Raw genomic sequence first — 25,878 nt, forward strand, 5'->3', positions numbered from 1 at the left:
CTCAAGAGCTACTCTTTGATTTTCAGAGCCTTCTGTTTCACTCTCACTAACTCCTTTATTAGTGATGTACTCACATAGTAATATTACAAAGGGTTGTGGGTTCTGAATGTAGCCCAGTCCATCACGCAAACCAGTCTCCCATCCATTGACTCTCTCTACACTTCCCACTGCCTCAGAAATGCAGCCAGCATAATCAAGAACCCCTCACACCCCGGACCTTCTCTCTTCCACCTGCTTCTGTCAAGAAAAAGATACAAAAGTCTGAAAACACCTGCCAACTGACTCAAGAACAACTTCCTTGCTGCATCAGAATTTTGAATGGACCTACCATATATGCTGATCTTTCCATTCACCATATCTGTAACTACAGCACTATATTCTGCACCGTATCCTTTCCTTTTCCCTTCTGTACTCTATGAACAGTATGCTTTGTTTGTCTAGTACATAAGAAACAATACTTTTCACTGTATCCAGTACATGCAACAATAATAAATTAAATCAAATATTGATGATGTATTCTCTCAGTAACAATACCTTTTGTATTTTGTTGAATTTTGTCGTGTTTACTTCATTACATGGATAAGATAGCACAGATGCCACATACAGTGGAGATATTAAATCTTTTAACTTAGAATCTATATATAAAATGTATTGTGTCAATTTATTTTAAATAAATCTCCCTTCCTCCATTTCCAAAATGTAATTTCAAACTATTTGACACATTTGGGATTGAGGCACATTTGTGTAACCCCTGGATGGTGAGTAGGGAGGAGGTGAAAGTGCAGCTATTACATCTCCTGCACTTGCAGGAGAAGCTGCCTTGGGAAGTTTATAAGTTCTTTATTTCGAAAATAAGCATATTGTAGAAAGGCTCTGACTCGTGTGTGGTCTCAGTGTGTGACTGCCTCACTGACATTCTGTTTTCACTGACTGTCGATAAGTCGAAGCTGCTGCCGACTGTATTCTCTCTTTGAAAAGCTGGATTGAAAATGTAATGTTTGACAGGGTTAATATCAAATCCCCTGATAGTTATATTAGCCCACCATCAAATAAAAACATGTTCTAATATTCTGTGTCAGTGACGTTCTGGATAAAAACAGTCATCAAAGTAGATTAAACACATTCCACTTTGTTAAATGAAGTGAATGAGATGCTGGTGGTCTTTGGTTTCGGGTTTTACTCATTTTATTGGAAACTGCTCATTTCATAAAGCATTTTTATATTTGGTAAATAGGTGCAGACGGTTATTGGTTCAGACGGTGGAGCAGGAAAAAACTCACATGATTCTGATCTTCATTGTGTGTGAATTTACATTCAAAACCCATTGATAACCTCAGTACACAATCAGCTCTGACCAGGGCTTCCATATGTTGTTACTGAGCGTTAAGCAGCAAAAAGAGTGGCACAGCAGTTATGCCACACAGCTCCAGGGACCCGTGTTCAAATCCAGCTTGACTGTCTGTGACTGTCTGTCTGTCACACTCTCCCCGTGTCTGTATGGGTTTCCTTTGGATGCTCTGGTTTCCTCCCACAGTCCAAAGATATATAGGTCAGATGGATTAGCCATGGTCAATATGTGGGGTTGGAGGGATAGAGCAGAGGAGAGGGCCTGGGTGAGATACTCTGTCAGAGAGTCAATGCAGACTCGATAGGCTGAATAGCCTCTTCTGAACAGCAGGGATTCTAAAATTCTATGAACAGTAGTTAAAATTTGAACATGGACAAATGTATCTCAACTTCCAATGTGGCATATGTGATTTGTGAGTGAGTTCACATTACCTGGCTATTAAAATTCCTGAGCTGTGCACTCAGGGTCTTTCTCCACACTGCCTGAAATAGATACAAAAGTGTCGCTCAGCAGAGTGAGGAGATTTTATGTGTCGCCAAGAGCTCCTTATAAGGCTCACATTGCTATGAAATGCTTTAGTTCAGTCCTAGGGAGACAGCTCCTCCAAATATCACCCACCCAGACAGCACATCAACAACCCTCCTTCCTCATAGAGTTTGATAGCGCAGAAAGAGGCCTTTCAGCCAATCGTGTCTGCATTGGTCATCAAACACCATTCCATTCCAATCCCATCACCCAGCACTTCACTTGGTCTGTACCCTTTTATGCTATAGCATTTCAGGTGTTCATCTAAATGCGTCTTAAATGCCTGCTTGCACCACCCTGAGGTCTAAGAGGACATGAGAGAAGGTGAGAGAAACTAGAGTAAGATGTGAGTTCAGAGCTAAGATAAAGGGGAACATTAAAGGAGATTTTGTCTAGTCAATTAGTTTGCTGCCTCAACGTGTCAAGGACCCAGGTTCGATTCCCAGCTTGGGTCACTGTCTGTGTGGAGTTTGCATGTTCTCCCCAGGTCTGCATGCGTTTCCTTCGGATGTCCAGTTTCCTCCCACAAGCTAAAGATGTGCAGGTCAGGTGGATTGGCCATGTTCAATTGCCTGTTGTCCCAAGATGTGTAGCTTAGGTGCAGTAGGCATGGAAAATGCGCCTGGGGTTATTGGGACAGGATGGAGGCGGTGGGGGGGGGGGGGGGGGGGGGGCGGTAAAGGGGGCTGGGTAAGATGTTCTTTCAGAGCATTGGTGCAGACTTGCTGGGCTGAATGGCCTCTTTCTGCACCTGAAGGACTATGGAAAGGGAGGGAAGCAGCAGGGGCAGCTGATTGAATTGTCTCAAACTTAGCAACAAAGAAGATCATGAGTTTCTCCTCCATGAGCATTTGTGGGAGGTGAAGATGGAGGAAGAACAAAGGGAGATATTTCAAAAGGAACCAGAGGAGAAATCTCAGCAGGTCTGGCAGCATCTGTAAGTAGAGAAAAGAGCTGATGTTTTGAGTCCAGATGACCCTTTGTCAAAGCTGGTGTTTTGAGCTTTGACAAAAGGGTCATCTGGACTTGAAACATCAGCTCTTTTCTCTCCTTACAGATGCTGCCAGACCTGCTGAGATTTTCCAGCATTTTCTCTTTTGTTTTCAGATTCTAGCATCCGCAGTAATTTGCTTTTATCCATATATTTCAAAAGGAATTCATTTATGTTGATGTTATTGAAAAGATTCAATGCACAGTATTGAACACAAAGCTAATTTATTTGACTTTTATCCAGAATATTAACCCCTATAACTGGGTTGGATTTCATCAACTCCAGCAGAAACAGACCTAATGAACACATTTAAGTCCTGAATGTGATTAACAGCAGAATCCGATCACTATGGTTAATTGTGGATTCGTTGGTGTTTCAGAAGGTTGGATGACTGAGAGAATCCCTGGCCACAATCAGAGCAGGTGAACGGCCTCTCCCCAGTGTGAACTCGCTGATGTACAGTGAGGTTATATGATTGTCTGAACCCAGTCCCACAGTGTCTGCATCTGAATGGCCTCTCGTCAGTGAGAGCACATTGATGGCGCATATCAGTGCACCAGATCTTTTAAAGCACTTCCCACAGTCTGAGCATTTAAAAGGTCTCTCATCAGTGTGAACACGTTGATGTGTCAGCAGGTAAGATGAAGCAGTGAATCCTTTCCCAAGATCACTTTTTTATACTTTAAAAATGTCAAAAGCCCATCTTAGCCAATTCCCATAAATCTTCAATTATAAACTAAAATAGACACGAGTTTTCGTGCGATTTAAAAACAAATGAACTGTCTGCTGAAAGGGTTAACTTTTCTGCAGAACCTAAAGGGGTGGGGAGTGAGCAGAAAAAACTTGACACTTTACACAAGTTTAAAAAACTTCCCTAACAACAAAACAAACTTGATTTTAAACTTCACCCATTAATTTTTTTGTTATATTCACCAACCTAATTATTTTAATTTGATCAGTTTTTGTTAGGGATGGGTAACTTCTATTCTTGATCAACTGGTTCACTCATTTTGTTAATTCTACTTGGTCTCGGAGAATCAGAACCCAGACTTTATCATCCTTACCCTTTTTCTCCCTTTGCCACCACTCCCTCTGTTTTGCGGGAGGATCGTGGGGATTCCAATCAGACCAAATCATTTTATCATAAAAGTAAAATACTGCGGATGCTGGAATCTGAAACAAAAACAGAAAATGCTGAAAAATCTCAGCAGGTCTGACAGCATCTATGGAGCGAGAATAGTGTCAATGTTTCGAGTCTGGATGACCCTTTATAAGAGTTCTTCTGAAGTGTCATCCAGACTTGAAAGATTGGCTCTATTCTCTAATCATTTTAATCGATAAGTTTCTTGTTCTTAGTTTCCAAATGGCAGGTAAGAGACCTGTCCGATCCCCACTTGAGCTCTGATTTTTCACTGGCCATGCTTGGGTAGGATTATAACCATTAGAATCTACTCTCAGAGGTCTGCTTTTCAGTCCAGTGCTACTTGGAGTATACCGTCACTTCACCGACTATCAGGTCACAAGTCCCTCACAGTTCTTATCACAGATTTATGATAAAATAATTTAAGCATGCCTGAGAACGCTTCTTAACTTCTTAGTCAGCTACCTACCCCCGTTTGTTGATTAGTCAGAGCCCATTTTTACAGATTCCAGGTTTCTCAGCTGCCGAACACCAGCCGGTCCTGCAATAATCTCATAGAATCTCTACAGTGCAGAAGGAGGCCATTCAGCCCATCAAGTCTGCACCAACCACAATCCCACCGACCCTATGCCCATAACCCCATGCATTTACCGTAGCTAGTCCCCCTGACACTAAGGGGCAATTTAGCACAGCCAATCCACCTAACCCACACATCTTTGGACTGTGGGAGGAAACCAGAGCACCCGGAGGAAACCCACGCAGACACGGGGAGAATGTGCAAACTCCACACAGACAGTGACCCATTGGGAATCAAACCCGGGTCCCTGGCGCTGTGAGGCAGCAGTGCTAATCACTGTGCCACCGTGCCGCCCTAGTTTAATTCTAACTCATTCTGAGTAAATATTCTCACCAAGTCCTGTGTTGGGGCCCTGCTAAGTAGCTTTAATGGTCCGTGATTGTAGAAACTGAGCAGTCACAGGAATGTGGTCAAGATAGTCCAGTCCCATAATGCCTCACATTCAATCTGCAGTCCTTCAATTATAACAGAATATGTGGCTGTATGTAGCTACCTCAGCCAAGGTCAACCCCAACACTGCCTTCCTGAACTGCTACAATGCCTGAGGTGTAAGTACACCCACAGTGCTGTTAGGGAGGGATTTCCAGCTACACATTCCAGACTTTCACTAGACTGTAGGTGGATACCAGATTGATATATTCCATTCAACCACACCCAAGGTGAGTTATTCCAATTCCTTTATTGTCCAGGACAATATATTCACAATATCTTTAAAACAGAAATTCAACAATCCAATTTGATTTCAGGTATTAACATATTCTGTTAGTTTGTTCTTTATTGTCAATGTCAGGCTGGGGTTGGTCCTCTTGGAGCAAAGGAGGTTGAGGGGAGATTTGATCGAGGTGGACAAGATTCTGACAGGTTCAGATAAGGCGGACAAAGAAAAGCTGTTCCCATTAGCTGATGGGACAAGGACGAGGGGGACACAGATTTATGGTTTTGGGTCAGAGATGCAGTGGGGGGAGTGGGGGGTGGGGAGGGGGGGGAGATGTGAGGGAGAATATTCTGATGCAGTGAAAGGTAATGACCTGGAACTCGCTGCCTAAGAGGCTGGAGGAAGTGGAGACAATAAACAATTACAAAGGAAATTGGATGGGCATCTAGGGGAGTTTCAAACAGAAATAGTGACTATTTCTTAACTTCCTAACATCCTGTCACTCTGATCCGTGTGAAATTTGAAACCAGGGATTTGCAACAAGACTCAAAGAGCATCAGCCACTGGAGACAAAGTCATGACACCGGCCAGTCCAGCAGAAAGAAACCCCCCAACCCTCCCCATTGACCAACTGTGAGAATGAACAAAATGCAGTCCTGGATGTAATTGAGAGCAGAAACAATAACAGCAGAATCCAACCCCTGGAATCACTCGTGAACTTGTTGGTGTCTCAACAGGTGGGAGGACTGAGTGAATCCCTTCCCACACTGAGAGCAGATGAAGGGTCTCTCCCCAGTGTGAACTAGGTAGTGTCTCTGCAGGTGGGATGACCGAGTGAATCCCTTCCCACACTGAGAGCAGGTGAATGGCCTCTCCCCAGTGTGAACTCGCTGGTGTCTCCGCAGGCTGGTAGAATCACAGAATCCCTTCCCACACTGTGAGCAGGTGAACGGTTTCTCCCCAGTGTGAACTCGCTGGTGTCTCTGCAGGTGGGATGACTGAGTGAATCCCTTTCCACACTGAGAGCAGGTGAACGGTTTCTCCCCAGTGTGAACTCGCTGGTGTACCCGCAGGTGGGTTGACTGAGTGAATCCCTTCCCACACAGAGGGCAGGTGAATGGCCTCTCCCCAGTATGAATGCGCTCATGTGCCCGCAGATCGGATGACCAAGTGAATCCCTTCCCACACTGAGAGCAGGTGAATGGCCTCTCCCCAGTGTGGCTGCGCCAATGAGCTTCCAGCACTGATGGGTATCTGTATCCCTTCCCACAGTCCACACATTTCCATGGTTTCTCCATGGTGCAGGTGTCCTTGCCGCTGTCTTGGGTGGCCAATCAGTTGAAGCCTTGTCCACATACAGAACACGAGTACAGTCTCTCCCTGCTGTGAATGGTGTGATATTTATTCAGGCTGTGTAACTGGTTAAAGCTCTTTAGTCAGTGCACTGGAACACACTCACTCGAGTGTGGCAGTGTGTTGGTGCTTTTCCAGTCACACTGATGTTTGAAATCTTTTCAAATCAACAGACCGGACAAACATTTCTCCTTCTGGATTCAAAGTCCGATGATATTCAGCTCCCATGGAATATGACTCTGTCAGATCTAGACGTGATGTTTGAGATTTCGGCCTGTGATTCCTCTTTCAATATCCTGTAAAACAAGTTTACAAAAGTCATCAGTGTCAGTGCAGGATAGAAATTCAGAACAGACAATTCTAGTTTCTATGGAACATTCTTTCCTCTCCCATTCCTCAAAAGCTGTAAACCTCCATCCCACACACTCTCCCTCCATTCTCACTCTGCTGTATCTAATATTCACCCTCCCAATTCTCCTGAAGGTGCTGATTGAGGCTGATTGACAGATCCATGCTCACTGCTTCCTGTCCTAAACACAGAGACCATAACAAATAGGAGCTGCAGTCGGCCATTTGGCCCATCGAGCCTTTTAAACTATTCAATGAGATAATTTGTTCATCTACCTCAGCATCATTCTCCCCACACTAAACCCATATCCCTTGATATCTTCAATATCTAGAAACCAATCAATCTCTCTCTTGAAAATAGTTGATGACTGAGGTTTCACTGTCCTCAGGGGTTGAGAATTCCAAAGCTTTACCACATTTTTCAGTGAAGAAGTCCCCCCACATCTTAGCTTTTGCTCATCTTCTTGTCTGTTCCCCATAACCCTTGACACCCTTGTCAGTCAAAGATCTGTCTAACTGGAATATATTCAATGATCCTCAGCCTCCACTGGTCCCTGTGGAAGAGAAATCCAAAAGACCAACAACCCTCTGAGGGAAGAGATGTCTGGAAATATATAACGTAGCTACAGTTCCATATTACAAGATATTCAGATCCCAAGGAATATGACTCTTTCTAGATGTGACAGTTGAGATTTTTGCCTGTGATTCCTCGTTCAATATCCTGTGAAATGAGTTTGCAAAAGTCATCACAGTCAGTATAGGATAGAAATTCAGAGCAGACAATTCTAGTTTCGGTGGAACATTCTTTCCTATTTCATTCCCAAAAAGTTGTAAATCTCCATCCATATCTATGGATTCTATTTAAAAATGAAAGTGGATGGGCACTTGAAGGAAATAAACTTCCAGGAGAATGGGGATATAGAGTGGGAATGGGACTGGAATGTTATACAGAGAGTCAGCATGGATTCGAGTTACCAAATGGATTCCTTCTGTGCTGTAATGACTTCATGACTGGAAATGTATAACATCGCTGCAGCCTTATATTACAATTCAAGAAATAATAATAAATGTATTTTATTACAGAAACATAAATAATATATCTAATCTGGGTACCATATAATAACACTAGACATATCTCTGTCCTATATTAATTTACTGTCCCCTTAAATGTCAGCCATCTCCTGGGGAAAGCTGCCCTTTGATGTGAACATGAGGAAAGAGACCAACCTTCTGGACAGAAAGAAGATTAACGTTTCAGGGTGGGCAGAATGAATTACAGGGAATAAAAATGTCTCAGATTTTGTTGGTTAATATAAGCTCAGAAGTGGAAGGGAAATGATCTCCAGGGGAAGAGAAACAATTCCTGAACATTGTAAGACTAAGCTGATAAATCAGCAGTGAACAGAGTTGTAAAGTGGTTAAAAACCTCATCAAGACATAGCTTGCGGAAATAATAGTTAAAATACACCCATTATAAGAGGTAGAGGAAGGTAGACAATGGCAGAGAGCTGATCAGGGAGGGCAGAGGTGAAACAGAGAAATGGATGGCCGTTTAAAAATTAATAAAAAGCATGGTTAGCAAGTTTGCAGACGATACTGAATTCGGAGGTATCGCTGATAGTGGAGAAGGTTATCAAATATTACAGGGGGATCTTGATCAGTTGATCAGTTCGAGAAGTGGGCTGATGATTGGCAAATGGATTTCAGTACAGATAATAGAGTACAGAGGCACAACCTCAGGCTAAAGGGATGATCCTTTAAAACAGAGATAAGGAGGAATTTCTTCAGCCAGAGAGTGGTGAATTTGTGGAACTCTTTGCCGCAGAAGGCTGTGGAGGCCAGGTCATTGACTGTCTTTAAGACAAAGATATATAGGTTCTTGATTAATAAGGGGATCAGGGGTTATAGGAAAAAGGCAGGAGAATGGGGATGAGAAAAATATCAGCCATGATTGAATGGCGGAGCAGACTCGATGGGCCGAGTGGTCTAATTCTGCTCCTATGTCTTATGGTCTTAAGTGTGAGTGTTGCAGTTTGGAAAGTCAAACCAGGGGAGGACTTATACAGTGAATGGTAAGGCCCTGGGGAGTGTTGAGGAACAGAGGAACCCAGGAGTACAAGTACATAGTTCATTGAAAGTGGCGTCACAGGCAGACAGAATGGTGAAGAAGGCATTTAGCACACTGGCCTTCATCAGTCAGAGCACTGAGCATAGGAGTTGGGACATTATGTTATAGTTGTATGAGTTGTTGGTGAGGCTGCACTTGGAGTATTGTGTAAATTTTTTGTAACCTTGTTGTAGGAAAGACATTGATAAACTGTAAAGATTGCAAAGAAGATTTATGAGGGTGTTGCCGGGACTAATGGGCCTGAGTTATAGGGAGTGGTTGGCCAGGCTCGGGCTTTATTCCTTGGGACGCAGGAGAATGTGGGGTGACCATATTGAGGTGTATTAAATAATGAGGGGATAGATTGGATGAACCCACATTCTTATTCCCAGGGTAGGGAAATTGAAAACTGGAGGGCATACGTTTAAGGTGAGGGGGAAAGGTTAAAAGGGACCTGAGGGGCAACTTCTTCATGCAGAGGGTGGTGCGTACATGGAATGAGCTGCCAGAGAAAGTGGTTGAGGCAGGTTTAATAGCAACATTTAAAAAGCATTCGGATAAGTACATGGATTGGAAAAGATTAGAGGGATATGGGCCAAACGCCCATATTGGGATATTGGGACTAGCTGGGAGGGCACCATGGTTGGCATGGATCAGTTGGGCCCAAGGGCCTGTTTCCGTGCTGTATTGCTCTATGACTCTATGTGCTGGCTGCATCAGCATCTATTGCCCATAACTCATTGCCCTTGAAGTCTCATTGCTTGCATTGCTGGGGGATGTGGTAATTTCCTTCTTTAAAGGACATTATTAAATCAGATGGATTTTTACAACAATTGTCATCAATGGACTTCTCATTCTAGATTTTTACTGAATTCAAATTTCAACATCTGCCAATGTGAGATTCGAACCCAGGGTTCACAGTGCATTGCCCTGGATCCCTGTATTACTAATCCAATAACATTATCACTGCACCATTGCCTGCCCATCCATGGTAAAGGAGCCACAATAGCCCGAGATCCATGGAATCAGAGCATGCTCTAAATTTAAATTAATGCTCACTAACACTCACCCCTAAACCATTTCACTGTTTTCAACATTTTAAATCTGCTGGAGCCTACGTCTGCAAAGATCTCAGAGAGATTGGTGTCCGGGAAAAATATTGCAATCTTCAAATCTTCTCCCTGTAAATGATGAAAATTATAGGTGTAATTCAAGGTTAGAAATTCAGGACAGACAAACATTTCTTTTGGTCTGAGTTTGCTGTGTGTAAATCTTTCCCTTCTAACCCCCTGTAAAAGGAGTTTCCAAAATCCATCAGCGTCTGTACAGGGCAGAAATTCAAAACATTCTCTCCTGTTATCTGCACAGAATTACTTTAGTGGGACAAAATTGCAGAGGAGGCAGTTCAGAGAATATCCAGTTGGTTGATTCCTGAAATGAGGAGTTTTATCTTTCAGGTTGAGCAGCTGGAGCCTGTACTCTTTGGAGTTTAGAAGACTGAGAAATAATCTCATTGAAACATCTGGGAATTTAAGGGTGGCACAGGGGTTAGCACTGCTGCCTCACAGCACCAGGGTCCCAGGTTCAATTCCGGCCTTGGGTCACTGTCTTTGTGGAGTTTGCACATTTTTCCCATGTCTGTGTGAGTTTCCTCAGGGTGCTCCGGTTTCGTCCCACAGTCCAAAGATGTACAGGTTAGGTGGATTGGCTATGCTAAATTGACCCTCGTGTCAGGGGGATTAGCAGTGTAAAATCAGGGGGTTGTGGGGATGGGGCTTGGGTGGGATTGTGGTCGATACAGACTTGATGGGCCAAATGGCATCATTCTGCACTGTAGGGATTCTATGATTCATATGATATAAGGTGCTTGACAACGTAGATGCTGAGAGGATGCTCCTTTGGTGTGGGAATCAAGTAAAAATAAAGGATTTAAGGTTAAGATGAAGAGAGATCTTTTCTCTCAGCGGGTTGTTGATCTTTGGAACTCTGTCTTCACCAGTGAGGATTGGAGGCAGGATATATTCAAAGCTGAAGTTCTGAACCACAAGAAACTCATGGGTATGGACGGGGTGGGGGTAGCAAAGTCATAGAGATTTACAGCATGGAAAACGGCCCTTTGGCCCAACTTGTCCATGCCGCCTTTTTTTAAAACCCCTAATCTGGTCCCAATTGCCCGCATTTGTCCCATATCCCTCTATACCCATCGTACTCATGTAACTATCTAAATGCTTTTTAAAAGACAAATTTGTACCTGCTTCTACTACTACCTCTGGCAGCTTGTTCCAGACACTCACTACCCTATCCAATTACAACGGGATCTTGATCAATTGGGCCAGTGGGCTGACGAATGGCAGATGGAGTTTAATTTAGACAAATGCGAGGTGATGCATTTTGGTGGATTGAACCAGGGCAGGACTTACTCAGTTAATGGTAGGGAGTTGGGGAGAGTTACAGAACAAAGAGATCTAAGGGTACATGTTCATAGCTCCTTGAAAGTGGAGTCACAGGTGGACAGACTGGTGAAGGCGGCATTCAGCACGCTTGGTTTCATCGGTCAGAACATTGAATACAGGAGTTGGGACATCTTGTTGAAGTTGTACAAGACATTGGTAAGGCCACACTTGGAATACTGTGTGCAATTCTGGTCACCCTATTATAGAAAGGATATTATCAAACTAGAAAGAGTGCAGACAAGATTTACTAGGATGCTACCGGGACTTGATGGATTGAATTATAAGGAGAGGCTGGATAGACTGGGACTTTTCTCTGGAGCATAGGAAGCTGAGGGGTGATCTTTTAGAGGTCTATAAAATAATGAGGGGCATAGATCAGCTAGATAGTCAATATATTTTCCCAAAGGTAGGGGAGTCTAAAACTAGAGGGCATAGGTTTAAGTTGAGAGGGGAGAGATACAAAAGTGTCCAGAGGGACAATTTTTTCACACAGAGGGTGGTGAGTGTCTGGAACAAGCTGCCAGAGGTAGTAGTAGAGGCGGGTACAATTTTGTCTTTTAAAAAGAATTTAGATAGTTACTTGGGTACGATGGGTATAGAGGGATATGGGACAAATGCGGGCAATTGGGATTTTAAAATAAAGACGGCATGGACAAATTGGGCCGAAGGGCCTGTTTCCATGCTGTAGACTTCTCTGACTCTATGACCCTCTGTGTGAACAAATTGCTCCTCTGGACACTTTCGTATCTCTCCCCTCTCACCTTAAACCTATGCCCTCTAGTTTTAGACTGCCCTAGCTTTGACTATCTAGCTGATCTGTGCCCCTCATTATTTTATAAACCTCTCTAAGATCACCCCTCAGCCTCCTATGCTCCAGAGAAAAAAAGTCCCAGTCTATCCAGCCTCTCCAAAGTAGACATGATCTTATTGAATGATGCAGCAGGCTCGATGGGCCGAATGACTGGCTCCTGTTCCGAATTCTTATTCCGATGTACTTGGATAGCTGCGCATGCGCCCTGCTACCTATCGTCCCTCTGAAGATAGAGGTTCTGAACCAGCCCCTGAAACCACGCCCATTGTGACCCGTCACCGACAGCAGCGCATGCGCTCTCCTTCGCCGCTGAAACAAGATGGCGGCCGAAAACCGGGGCCTGTTCCTGGGAAAAAAAAACCCGGGAGCTGCAAACCCGGAACCGGCATGGTCTTATCCGGGCCTTGCAACCTGGAGCGGGCATTCGTGAAGCCTCCGCTCCCTCCCCACCCCGACTCCATTCCTCCCTCCGCCATACTGACTCTCACCCGCTGGAAAAAGCGTCCCCCGCACTCGCAGGGCTCCGAGCAAAGTGGCAGTACGCATGCTCCAGATACAGCACTGCGCCTGCGCAATAGGCTGCTGTGGAATGAAGAGGACACTTTCCCACCCGCAGGCGTACCTGGGAATTAACGGCGCCATTGTCAAAGACATAATAGAAAACTATCTTGTGCAATTAAGATTAATTAATTTTTAAAAATACATTCCTCTGAATTTGTGATTAATTGGCCTGTGTACTAAGCAGATATTAATGTTCCACTTAAAATTAAAAGAGAAGGTGCTGGAAAAACGCAGCAGGATTGAGAGAGAACCCACAGAGGCAAGTTATGAATAGACTTCAGACTGAAGCAACAATAAAAGAAACCCACACGGGGGGGCCAGGAACTGAGTTCTGCATCCAACAGACAGCCTGAATCATGCCAGCTCCTAACTGTGTTTTTAAACTCGAACTTATAAAACAGAAACAAAACTCTGTAGAGTCTGTTTCTGGGACAAAGAAAATAAATACTGGAGATATTCATCAGGCCAGGCAGCCTGTGAGAGTCACAAACAGAATTGAGGGCTCAGGTTGCTGACCTACCCTCAGTCGGCAATTAAACATTTAGAGTCAGTCACTGACTAATGGCGGTCATAATTCCCACAATGCTCGGCGCCTCAGAAACCCCTCCATTCAAAAGTTGTTCGCTGGAATTCACTCATCATAGAATCCTTACAGTGCAGAAAGAGGCCATTCGATCCGTCGAGTCTGTACTGCAACTGCGACAATATATTCTGCACCCGACTCTTTTCCTTTCCCCCTATGTACTCCATCAATTTACGTTTTTTTCTGTATAGCACGCAAGAAATAATACTTTTCACTGTATCCCAGAACATGCGACAATAATAAATCAAATTAGACACTACATATCTCGGACACCAAGGGACAAATTTACCTAACCTGCACATCTTTGGGCTATGAGAAAAAACCGGAGCACCCAGAGGAAGATTGTGCAAACTCCACACATGAGGTGGAGATGCCAGCGCTGAATTGGGGTGAGCACAGTAAGTAGTCTCAAAATACAAGATTAAAGACCAACAGGTTTATTTGGAACCACAAGCTTTCAGAGCGCTGATGAAGGAGCAGTGCTCTGCAAGCTCGTGATTCCAAATAACCAAGAGAAAATGCTGGAAAATCTCAGCAGGTTTGGCAACATCTGTAAGGAGAGAAAAGAACTGACATTTCGAGTCCAGATGACTCTTTGTCAAAGCTTTGATAAAGGGTGATGTGGACTCGAAGCATCAGTTCTTTTCTCTCCTTACAGAGCCTGCCATATCTGCTGAGATTTTCCAGCAATTTCTCTTTTGGTTTCAAATTCCAGCATCCACAATAATTTACTTTGATTCCAAATAAACTTATTGGACTTTAACTTGGTGTTATGAGACTTCTTCCTGAGCAAACTCCACACAGTCACCCACCGCTGGAATCGAACTCAGTGAGGCAGCAGTGCTAACCGCTGTGCCACAGTGATGGTAGTTTGCTGCAAATTTCGGGTGATAACAATGGGCTGGATGTTGCTCAGAATGTGGAGCACTGCAGCAAAGTACAGAGAGACAGAGACAGAGCAGCAGACTGGACTGAGAAATGGAGTATGCAGACTGGAACTGGCAGCATGAGGAGAGGTTATTTAGTCTAACACTCACAGCAATCTACAACCCACCCCCATTACCGAGACAGTGAGACAGAGATTACAAACACTCACCAACACAGCTCCAGTGAAACGTCCCAGGAAAAAGGGGGAATCTGTGGCAGTTCCTGTCCTGATATAGCCCCGGGACTGTCACTCAAACCCCCAACCCGGCCCAGTTCACAGCTCAGCCTCTCAGCTTGCAGCTTCCTGCACCTTGAGCCAACCCTGTCCAGGTGTGGGAGGTCTGTGGAACTACAGAGTGGGGGGAGGGGTGACCTCCTGCTGTGCCCCAAATAGTTTCTCCTTCCCCTCCCCCTTGGCGCTCTCAGCTCTCAATGTGGATGCGTTGATGGACATTGCAGAGCCTCACTGAGCTGCGCCTGTCCCTTATCCTGGGTCACCCCCTTCCCCTGGGTTCAGTGTGTTCAGTTCGCTGCTTCTTTCCCTGCTGAACCTTCAGTTAATCAAAAGCAGAAAGTGCTGGAAAACCTCAGCAGGTCTGACAGCATCTGTGATCATCCAGACTGGAAGCATTGACTCTATTCTCTCTCCACAGATGCTGAGATTTCCAGCATTTTCTGTTTCTGTTTCAGATTCCAGCACCCGCAGTATTTTGCTTTTATCTTAAACAAGCATTCTTTGATGGCCTTTACCCTGATTGCTCCTTTCCAGAGCTTCCCACCTTCTGCTATTGTCCCTGACTCCCACATTAACTCTGTCATTCCTCCCCTTTACCCCGCTCACCCTGTCTAAAGTCAGGCTCAGAGTTTTACCGCCATCTCCCCCTCCCTCAGCCTCCACATCCCAACACCCGGAATCTCTAACCCAGCGGTTCCAGTTTATCTGGTTTGAGTTCAGATTTGCCGCAGCACCGACAGGATTTCACTTCAAACCAGCCGGAACTGATTGCTCACAAATCCCAAAATGTTTCTCCAGCAGCCCTGACTTGTTAATGTTGTTTAAAGTCAGCGCCCAAATGCAGCTACTCTCCTCAGTTTAAAAAACTTCTCCGTTTAATCTAAGGGATTATTCACACCAGACACAAATATAAAATTGTGAACGTTACCCACCCACCCCGCCCCCCCCCCTCCCCCCACCCCCCACCCTCCCCCCCTCCCCGGCCACCCAGACCCGAGCTGGGGTGTCCTGAGTAAGAGACATCTGTTCCAGGTGTGACAATTCTTACACATTGTCTGGTTGACATCAAACGGAAAACGCTGGAAATATTCATGAATGAAAGCAAATTGCTGCTTTTCTCAAAAGGGTCGCCTGGACTCGAAACCTCAGCTCTTTTTGTCTCCTTACAGATGCTGCCAGACCTGCTGAGATTTTCCAGCGTTTTCTCTTTTGGCTGGAAATACTCAACAAGTCAGGCAGCCTCTGTGGAGAGAGAAACAGACTCAGTGTGACCTGTCATCGGAACTGGGAAATATAATATTATTTCTCGCAACTAAAAGAGACACTTTACAGCCTTCAGAACAAAACTGAGTCCAACAATTTTACACCACAATCTCTGCCCCCATTGTGTTCTGTGTTTCGTTGCTGCTTTTTTCACCTCATTTCCCTCTTGTTTACTTTACTTTACATTCAGACTATCGCTAACCGGCTATTCACACCTCATCCAGAACATCTTTTGTGTCTTTACTTGTCCCATTACCACTCGCTTTGGTCTTGGGCCGTGAAACATTTTGTCAGTTTACAGATCTTTCATTTTGCCTCCTCCACCTCCCTCTCTCAATTCTTCAGAGGTCAGTCTTTGACAAAGGGTCAACTGGACTCGAAACGTCAGCATTTCTCTCTCCTGACAGATGCTGCCAGACCTGCTGAGATTTTCCAGCATTTTCTCTTTTGGTTTCAGATTCCACCATTCACTGTAATTTGTTTTTATCCTGATTTTCCCTGTGTGGCTCTGGAGAGCGCTTGAGACGTTAGGGACAGAGAAAACGAGATTTTTCACTCTCTCTCAGAGGGTCTTTGGTCTGTGGAATTCTCTTCCCCAGAGAGCAGTGGAGACAGAGTCATTGAATATTTTTCAGGCTGAATAAATGGATTCCTGATTGACAAGAGAGTCAGATGGTTGGGGGGGGGGGGGGGGGGGGGGCGGGGGGGGGCATTCGGGGGGTGAGGGGGGAGACAGAAAAATGGAGCTCTGGCCACAATCAGATCAGTCGGGATCTTGTCAAATGCTGGAGCAGAGGGGCCCAATGGTCCACTGCTGCTCCTCATTCATATGGATGTTTGGCTGCATGTTTCACTCTGTTTCTGCCTCCATAGAAGCTGCTGGGCCTGTTGACTATTTGTGGCATTGACTGTTTTATTTCAGAATTTAAGACTCTGTAACATATCACTGTGTAATCCAACAATTAATCCAGTTCCCCTGGATTACTGCACTGTGGCATAGTGGTTAGCACCGCTGCCTCACAGCACCAGGGACCTGGGTTCGATTCAAGTTTCGGGTCACTGTCTGTGTGGAGTTTGCACATTCTCCCCGTGTCTGCGTGGGTTCCCTCTGGATGCTCCAGTTTCCTCCCACAGATCAAAGATGGGCGGGTTAGGTGGATTGGCCGTACTAAATTGCCCCTTAGTGTCAGGGGGACTAGCTAGGGTAAATGCATGGCGTTAAGGGGATAGGGCCTGGATAGGATTGTGGTCATGCAGACTCGATGGGCCGAATGGCCTCCTTCTGCACTGTTGGATTCTGTGATTCTAGTTAGAAGTCTCACATCACCAGGTTAAAATCCAACAGGTTCATTTGTTATCACGAGCTTTCGGAGCACTGCTCCTTCATCAGGTGAGCCAATCGTCTATGATTCTACATGCAGACATACTCACAGATGCACAAATACATTCACAGACATGAATATATGATTTCAAGAAGTAATTAGATATCGCTCATGGGGCAAAAGGGATCAAGGGATATGGGAGGAAGGGGGGAATCAGGACATTGAATTTGATGGTCAGCCATGAACAAAATGAATGGTGGAGCAGGCTCGAAGAGTCGAATGGCCTACACCTGCTTCTAGTTTCTATCGTTCTGCACACGCGTACGCACACACTCCGAGACCACCTGCTGGGCACCAAAATAATAACAGAAGCAAATCTGAAAGTCAGTGTGTGTGTTTTATTGTGAAATGAGATAATGTATAAATATATCCCCATAGCTCCGGGTGGGAGTGGAATTGATGATTTCTTGACTGTCTGTCTGCACTGCTGCCTCACAGCGCCAGGGACTTGGGTTCAATTCCCGGCTTGGGTCACTGTCTGTGCGGAGTCTGCACATTCTCCCTGTGTCTGCGTGGGTTTCCTCCGGGTGCTCCGGTTTCCTCCCACAGTCTGAAAGATGCGCTGTTTAGGTGCATTGACCCAAACAGGTGCCGGACTGTGGCAACTAGGGGAATTTCACAGTAACTTCTTTGCAGTGTTAATGTAAGCCTTACTTGTGACTAATAAATAATTTTAACTTTTAGTTTGAGATCTCATAGAATTGTAGAATCCTACAGTGCAGAAGGCAGCCATTCAGCCTATCGAGTCTGCACCAACCACAATCCCACCCAGGCCCTATCTCCATAACTCCACATATTTAACCTGCTAATCCTCCTGACACCAGGGTCAATTTTACATGGCCAGTCAACATAAGCAGCACATCTTTGGACTGTGGGAGGAAACCGGAGCACCCACAGGAAATCTACATAGACACGAGGAAAATGTACGAACTCCACACAGACAGTGACCCAAGCTGGGAATCGAATCCAAATCCCTGGCGCTGTGAGGCAGCAGTGCTAACCACTGTGCCACTGTACCACCCAGTGCTCTAAGGTTAAGTTTCTTCTTCAAACCTAAGAAGATTCAGTGTCACATTAGGGCGGGGAAATGGGAGTCCATTCACTTCAGATGGATAATGGTAAAAGTTAATTCACTTTGGGATTCACTTCGGGATTCACTTTGTCCTCTGAGCTGCTGGGACACCAGAGCGATCACACTGATTGGAGCCTTTCTTGATGTTCTGACTCTATTGTATTGATTAATGTGAACTACACACATGTGGAGGTCATTGATTGGATGCTTACTTGAAGATATTTAAAGGGACAGTTAGAGACGGTGCCTGGAATTAGGAGATATATCTGTCATGTTTCACTCTATGAATAAATCAACACCAAATAAAGATTGACTCCACCCTAAGGCAGTCAGGATTATTACATTCATTGCAGCGCAGGTCTCTTTCCTCAACTCCAGTTGATGTTCCGACAGCTTCAGGATGCACTTCCTGTCAGGAAGCAGGGATCTCAGTAAGTTCCCCTTTGGATCATCGGTTATGGTCACTCGCTCCCTGTGAGGAGGCCGGATGTGGGATATTGCCGAAAGTCTGCGTGTCATTGGGGTGACTGGGGGGTGGAAGCAGAAACTGGAGTTGGTCACTGGGCAGTGGGCGTTACTGGTATTGAGGCTCCTGGGTGGTCACATGGGATGCCAGCTGCGTGGGTTCATGGTGGGCACTGGAAATTTCCAGAGTATAATTTAGTGTGGTGTTACATCCCCAGCCTACAGGGTGTGGGCGGACAACATTCCTCCCTTTCTCCCGACACCCCACAAACAAGATTCCCAGAGAGAGGGATCCACTCTGAGTTATAGTCAGTACATTTAATCAATGCAGTAGATTGTGTGGACATAAAAGATTCTCCAGCTCTCCATTCACCTGGGTCCACCTTGTGGATAAATGTTATGAAGTATTATTTCTCCCGAGCCTTCAATTGTCCCAATCCAAAATTCCTTTAGCTTTTTTTTTCATTGTCTCAACGTCCATTTGTCTATGGAGGTCTGTGTCAGTGCCTTGATCATTTCAAAATGTTTTCTTATTCTTCAGGCCATGTTAACCATTGCACGTCGTGTATTCTTAGGGAGTCTGTATCAGTGTCCTGTACACCCTGTCCTACTGGGTAACTACTGTTAGGAGGCTGAGGGACCACTCCCACCCTCTTTCCTGTGCTATTTCTCATCTCTTCCCAGTCTGATTATTTGTGTTGCTCTTTCGAGCTAAGGACATCTCTCACTACTGTACTAATGTCATCCTTCATTAACAGAGCTACCCCACCTCCTTTTCCAAGCTTCCTAGCTTTTCAAAGTGTCAAATACTCTGCAATATTTAGTTCCCAGCCTTGGTCACTCTGTAACCATTGTTAGGATACCAGACTGGAACTCCAAGTTTTATTAGGAAGCCAGACTAGACACCAACATTTTTTCTTTCTGGCAAAAATGTGAGGAGAGGAGACTTTGCTCCAGGAGTGATGAGAAAATAGGGATTTTTTAATAAAATAAATTTTATTCACAACAGTTTAAATACAACACTAACAATGCAAACAATTAACAGCTGAACAATACTTACAATGAAAGGAAACAATTTAATTTCTAACTTAACAACATCCATTCAGAGGTTTAAATACAGTTAACAAACACAGATCAGAGAGTCTTTGAGGTTTACAGCATGGAAACAGGCCCTTCGGCCCAACTTGTCCAAGCCACCCTTTTATTTAACCACTAAGCCAGTCCCAATTGCCCGCATTTGGCCCCTGTCCCTCTATACCCATCTTACCCATGTAACTGTCTAAATGCATTTAAAAGTCAAATTTTACCCACCTTTACGACTACGTCTGGCAGCTTGTATCAGACACCACCCTCTGTGTGAAACAATTGCCCCTCTGGACCCTTTTGTATCTCTCCCCTCTCATTTTAAACCTTTGCCCTCTAGTTTTAGAATCCTCTATCTTTGGGAAAATATGTTGACTATCTAGCTGATCTATGCCCCTCATTATTTTATAGATCTATACAAGATCACCCTTAAGCCTCCTACGCTTCAGGGAAAAAAGTCCTCATCTATCTCGTCTATCCTTATAACTCAAACCAAGTCCCGGTAGCATCCTCGTAAATCTTTTCTGCACTCTTTCTCGTTTAATAATATCCTTTCAATAATAGGGTGACCAGAACTGTACACAGTATTCCAAGTGTGGCCTTGTGTCTTGTACAACTTCAACAAGACGTCCCAACTCCTGTATTCAATGTTCTGACCAATGAAACCAAGCATGTCAAATGCCTTCTTCACCACTCTGTCCACCTGTGACTCCACTTTCAAGGAGCTATGAACCTGTATCCCGAGATCTCTTTGCTCTATAACTCTCCCCAAAGCCCTACCATTAACTGAGCAAATCCTGCTCCAGTTCGATCTACCAAAATGTATCACCTTGCATTTATTTAAATTAAACTCCATCTGCCATTCATCAGCCCACTGGCCCATTTGATCAAGATCCCGTTGCAATCCTAGAAACCTTATCCACTGCCCACTATGCTACCAATATACTGGCTGTAATACGTGTAGACAATCTTGGAGCTTTAAGAGAGAAAGGGAGTTTCAGATCAGCTTCCAGAAGCTCGCGCCTTCAAACAGAACTGCAGCTAACTTCCAAACTTCGCCTCACTCCTCCCATTAACCCCATCATCACAACACCCCACATTCCTCAACCCACACTCCAATCCTTTTAGCAAAGCCCCAGGGCATCTCCTTTCGACAGACAAAAGTCCATTAAAGTCACTCAGATAAACAACTGCATTGCTGAAATGGGAAATTATCCTGCTCGTAGTCCCCTGAGCTGCATTCTTCCTGGACATAGCACTGCTTGTCGAATAGACCAGAAGCTTTAAACATTCTCCTGAAACAAATGAAAAACAAATTTTATGAATAAATATTGCACACTTTCATTTCACCATCACTGAAACAAAAATGAACCAACAATATGAATCCTTACAGAATACTGTAAGGCCTGGATAGAGCAGACGTGGGGAAGATGTTTCCATTAGTAGAAGAGATTAGAATCCGAGGGCACAACCTCAGAGTAAAGGGATGACTCTTTAGAACCAAGGTGAGGAGGAATTTCTTCAGCCACAGGGTGGTGAATCTATGGAATTCATCACCACAGAAGGCAGTGGAGGCCATCATTGAGTGGATTTAAGGCAGAGATAGATAGGTTCTTGATTAATGAGGGGATCAGGGGTTATGGGGAAAAGGCAGGAGAATGGGGATGAAAAAAGTATCAGCCATAATTGAATGGCGGAGCAGACTCGATGGGCCGAATGGCCTAATTCTGCTCATATATCTTATGGTCTAAAACTTGGCCGGTTCACTGAGTGAAGAATGATTGAAGACTAAGTGCTTCACACCCAGGTCTGTTCCAATCATCAAATGGTCTATTTTACAGCGGCGGGGATCAAGTCGCTGGTCTCACCATGCAACCTCCACCCTGAACATAGAAGATCACACCTTCCTATCCATTTACCGATGCCCATCCTGGCTGGTTCCAAACTAATCACAATATGAATCGATTCCAGACATATCCAATCAAGCTAACAATTAGGCATCATGTGGCTGTGTGATCAGCTCATGGACAGCTCTGGACCATCTCATCATGTGGACCAGACACCTTATAACAACTGACCTTGTGACATCACAATGACTCACTATACTCAGGACTTTCTGATCTCCACCACATCCCAGCCTATTCCGTTAGCAGTCGGTTACTCAGTGCAGCTGCCTGTGTGCTGATAAGAGGGGCCCTGCTGAGCAGCTTTAATGGTCCGTGATTGCAGAAACTGAGCAGTCACAGGAATATGGTCAAGATAGTCCAGTCCCACAATGCCTCACATTCAATCTGCAGTCCTTCAATTATAACAGAATATGTGGCTGTATGTAGCTGCCTTGGCCATGGTCGACCCCAACACTGCCTTCCTGAACTGCTACAATGCCTGAGGTGTAAGTACATCCACAGTGCTGTTAGGGAGCGATTTCCAGCTGCAATTCCAGACTTTCACGAGACTGTAGGTGGCTATCAGATTGATATATTCCATTCAACCACACCCAAGGTGAGTTATTCCAATTCCTTTATTGTCCAGGACAATATATTTACAATATCTTTAAAACAGAAATTAAACATTCCCATTTGATTTCAGGTATTAACATATTCTGTTAGTTTGTTCTTTATTGTCAATGTCAGGCTGGGGTTGTTCCCCTTGGAGCAAAGGAGGTTGAGGGGAGATTTGATAGAGGTGGACAAGATTCTGACAGGTTTAGATAAGGTGGACAAAGAAAAGCTGTTCCCATTAGCTGATGGGACAAGAATGAGGGGGACACAGATTTAAGGTTTTGGGCCAGAGATGCAGGGGGGTGATGTGAGGAAGAATATTTTGATGCAGCGAATGGTAATGACCTGGAACTCGCTGCCTACGAGGGTGGAGGAAGTGGAGACAATAAACAATTACAAAGGAAATTGGATGGGCATTTGGGGTCTTTCAAACAGAAATAGTGACTAAATATTTCTGAACTTCCTAACACCCTGTCACTCTGTGATCCGTGTGAAATTTGAAACCAGGTATTTGCAACAAGACTCAAAGAGCATCAGCCTACTGGAGGCAAAGTTGTGAGACCGGCCAGTCCAGCAGAAAGAAACCCTCCGACCCTCCCCATTGACCAACTGTGAGAATGAACAAAATCCAGTCCTGGATGGAATTGAGAGCAGAAACAATAAGAGGAGAATCCAAACCCTCATGTAATCATTCATGAACTTGTTGGTGTCTCAGCAGCAAGAATAAAACTCTGAATCCCTTCCCACACTGAGGGCAGGTAAACGGCCTCTCCCCAGTGTGAATTCGCTGGTGTCTCCACCAGCTGGAGGACCGAGCAAATCTCTCCCCAGTGTCAATTTGCTGGTGTGTCTGCAGAGTAGATAACCGAGTGAATCCCTCCCCACACTGAGGGCAGGTGAACGGCCTCTCCCCAGTGTGAACTCGCTGGTGTCTTTGCAGGCTGGATGACAGAGTGAATCCCTTCCCACACTGAGAGCAGATGAATGGCCTCTCCCCAGTGTGGCTGCGCCGATGAGCATCCAGCAGAGATGGAGATCTGTATCTCTTCCCACAGTCCGCACATTTCCATGGTTTCTCCATGATGGAGGTGTCCTTGCCTCTGTCTTATTTGGACAATCAGTTAAAGCCTCGTCCACACACTGAACATGAGTACAGTCTCTCCCCACTGTGAATGGTGTGATATTTATTCAGGCTGTGTAACTGGTTAAAGCCCTTTAACCACTGGTTAAAACCAGTGTAACTGGTTAAACCGCACCGACCTCCTCAGACGACAATCACGGGACACGGTGGACAGAGTACCCTTCGTCGTCCAGTACTTCCCCGGAGCGGAGAAGCTACGGCATCTCCTCCGGAGCCTTCAACATGTCATTGATGAAGACGAACATCTCGCCAAGGCCATCCCCACACCCCCACTTCTTGCCTTCAAACAACCGCACAACCTCAAACAGACCATTGTCCGCAGCAAACTACCCAGCCTTAGGAGAACAGTGACCATGACACCACACAACCCTGCCACAGCAACCTCTGCAAGACGTGCCGGATCATCGACACGGATGCCATCATCTCACGTGAGAACACCATCTACCAGGTACACGGTACATACTCTTGCAACTCGGCCAACGTTGTCTACCTGATACGCTGCAGGAAAGGATGTCCCGAGGCATGGTACATTGGGGAAACCATGCAGACGCTACGACAACGGATGAATGAACACCGCTCAACAATCACCAGGCAAGACTGTTCTCTTCCTGTGGGGGAGCACTTCAGCAGTCACGGGCATTCAGCCTTGGATCTTCAGGTAAGCGTTGTCCAGGGCGGCCTTCACGACACACGACAGCGCAGAGTCGCTGAGCAGAAACTGATAGCCAAGTTCCGCACACATGAGGACGGCATAAATCGGGATGTTGGATTTATGTCACATTATCAGTAACCCCCACAGCTTGCCCCTGGTCTTGCATAATCTCACCAGCTGTTCTGTCTGGAGACAATACACATCTCTTTAACCTGTGTTTAATGTTACCTCCAACCACATTATCTGTACCTTTTAAGACCTGGCTGGCTGTAGAGATTTTCATTCTAATTAGTATTCTGTAACTTGATTGCTGTGTCTGTGCACTGTTGGAGAACAGAGACCACTCCATCTGATGAAGGAACAGCAAGCTCCGAAAGCTTATGGTATTTGCTACCAAATAAACCTGTTGGACTTTAACCTGGTGTTGTGAGACTTCTTACTGTGCTTACCCCAGTCCAACGCCGGCATCTCCACATCCTGTCCTGGACACAGAGAGCTGGAAATCTCCATGCAGGCTGCCAGACAGATATATGTCTATATGACTGGACCAAAAATGTCTGAAATATACAGACTGGGCTCACTTCCTTTCCCTTCAGTGGCTAAGGGCAGACAAGTCACCAGGACCCAATGAACTGCACGCTAGGCTTTTAATGGAGGTTGCTGAAGAGATTGTGGAGAATTTTGTTGAAATTTTTCGTAACTCGCTAGATTCTGGGAGAGTATCGGAAGATTGTAGCACAGTAGCACAGTGGTTAGCACTGCTGCTTCATAGCTCCGGGGTCCCGAGTTCGATTCCCGGCTTGGGTCACTGTCTGTGTGGAGTTTGCACATTCTCCTCGTGTTTGCGTGGGTTTCCTCCGGGTGCTCCGGTTTCCTCCCACAGTCCAAAGATGTGCGGGTTAGGTTGATTGGCCAGGTTAAAATTGCCCCTGAGATGCGTAGGTTGGAGGGATTAGCGGGTAAATATGTGGGGGTGGGGCCTGGGTGGGATTGTGGTCGGTGCAGACTCGATGGGCCGAATGGCCTCCTTCTGCACTGTAGGGTTTCTATGATTCTATGATTGGCAATCAGCCAATGTGACTACCTTGGTCAAAAAGGGAGAAGGCAGAAGGCAGGGAACTATAGGCCAGTTAATTTAATATCTATTATTGGCAAGACGCTGGAGTCAATAATCAAAGAGCAAATAGAAAATCATTTAGGAAAGCTGAATATAATCAAACCTCGTCAACATGGTTCTATGAAAGATAAATTATGTTTGACAAATTTGCTTGAATTGTTTGAGGATGTAAGGAGGAGGGTAAATCGAGAGAAATCTGTACTTGTAGTTTATTTTAAAAGGGCGCCTTGGCAGCACAGTGGTTAGCACTGCTGCTTCACAGTGCCAGGGACCCAGGTTCAATCCCGGCCTTGGGTGACAGTCTGTGTGGATTATGCACATTCTCTCCATGTCTGTGTGGATTTCTGAGTACTCCAGGTTTTTCCCACAGTCCCACAGGTTAGATTGATTGGCCGTGCTAAATTGCCCCTTTGTGTCCCAATAGATGTAGATTAGGTGGATTAGTGGGGTGAAAATGTGGGGCTACAGGGATAGGGCCTGGGAAAGATGAGTCAAGAGTTGGGGAAGATGCAATAAAGTCACCCCTCTGTCTCCAAAACCTGGCAAATGGAGTTTAAAGTGTGAGGTCATGTATTTCAGTCGGAGGA

General features: G+C 45.1%; 1 protein-coding gene across 1 annotated transcript in view; it reads right to left on the reverse strand.

Annotated features, from left to right (window-relative positions):
* Positions 1 to 1,062: 1,062 nt before the first annotated feature.
* LOC144484337 (uncharacterized) overlaps positions 1,063 to 25,878 on the reverse strand; it is a 38,288-nt gene continuing 13,472 nt past the window's right edge. Inside the window, exons 2-3 of the mRNA XM_078202876.1 lie at positions 6,209 to 6,499; positions 1,063 to 1,086 (exon numbers count right to left, since the gene is read on the reverse strand). Coding sequence (XP_078059002.1) covers positions 1,063 to 1,086; positions 6,209 to 6,499 — 315 coding nt within the window. The remainder of the gene's footprint in view (positions 1,087 to 6,208; positions 6,500 to 25,878) is intronic.

Source organism: Mustelus asterias, unplaced genomic scaffold, assembly GCF_964213995.1.
Source record: "Mustelus asterias unplaced genomic scaffold, sMusAst1.hap1.1 HAP1_SCAFFOLD_100, whole genome shotgun sequence".
Taxonomy (NCBI): Eukaryota; Metazoa; Chordata; class Chondrichthyes; order Carcharhiniformes; family Triakidae; genus Mustelus; species Mustelus asterias.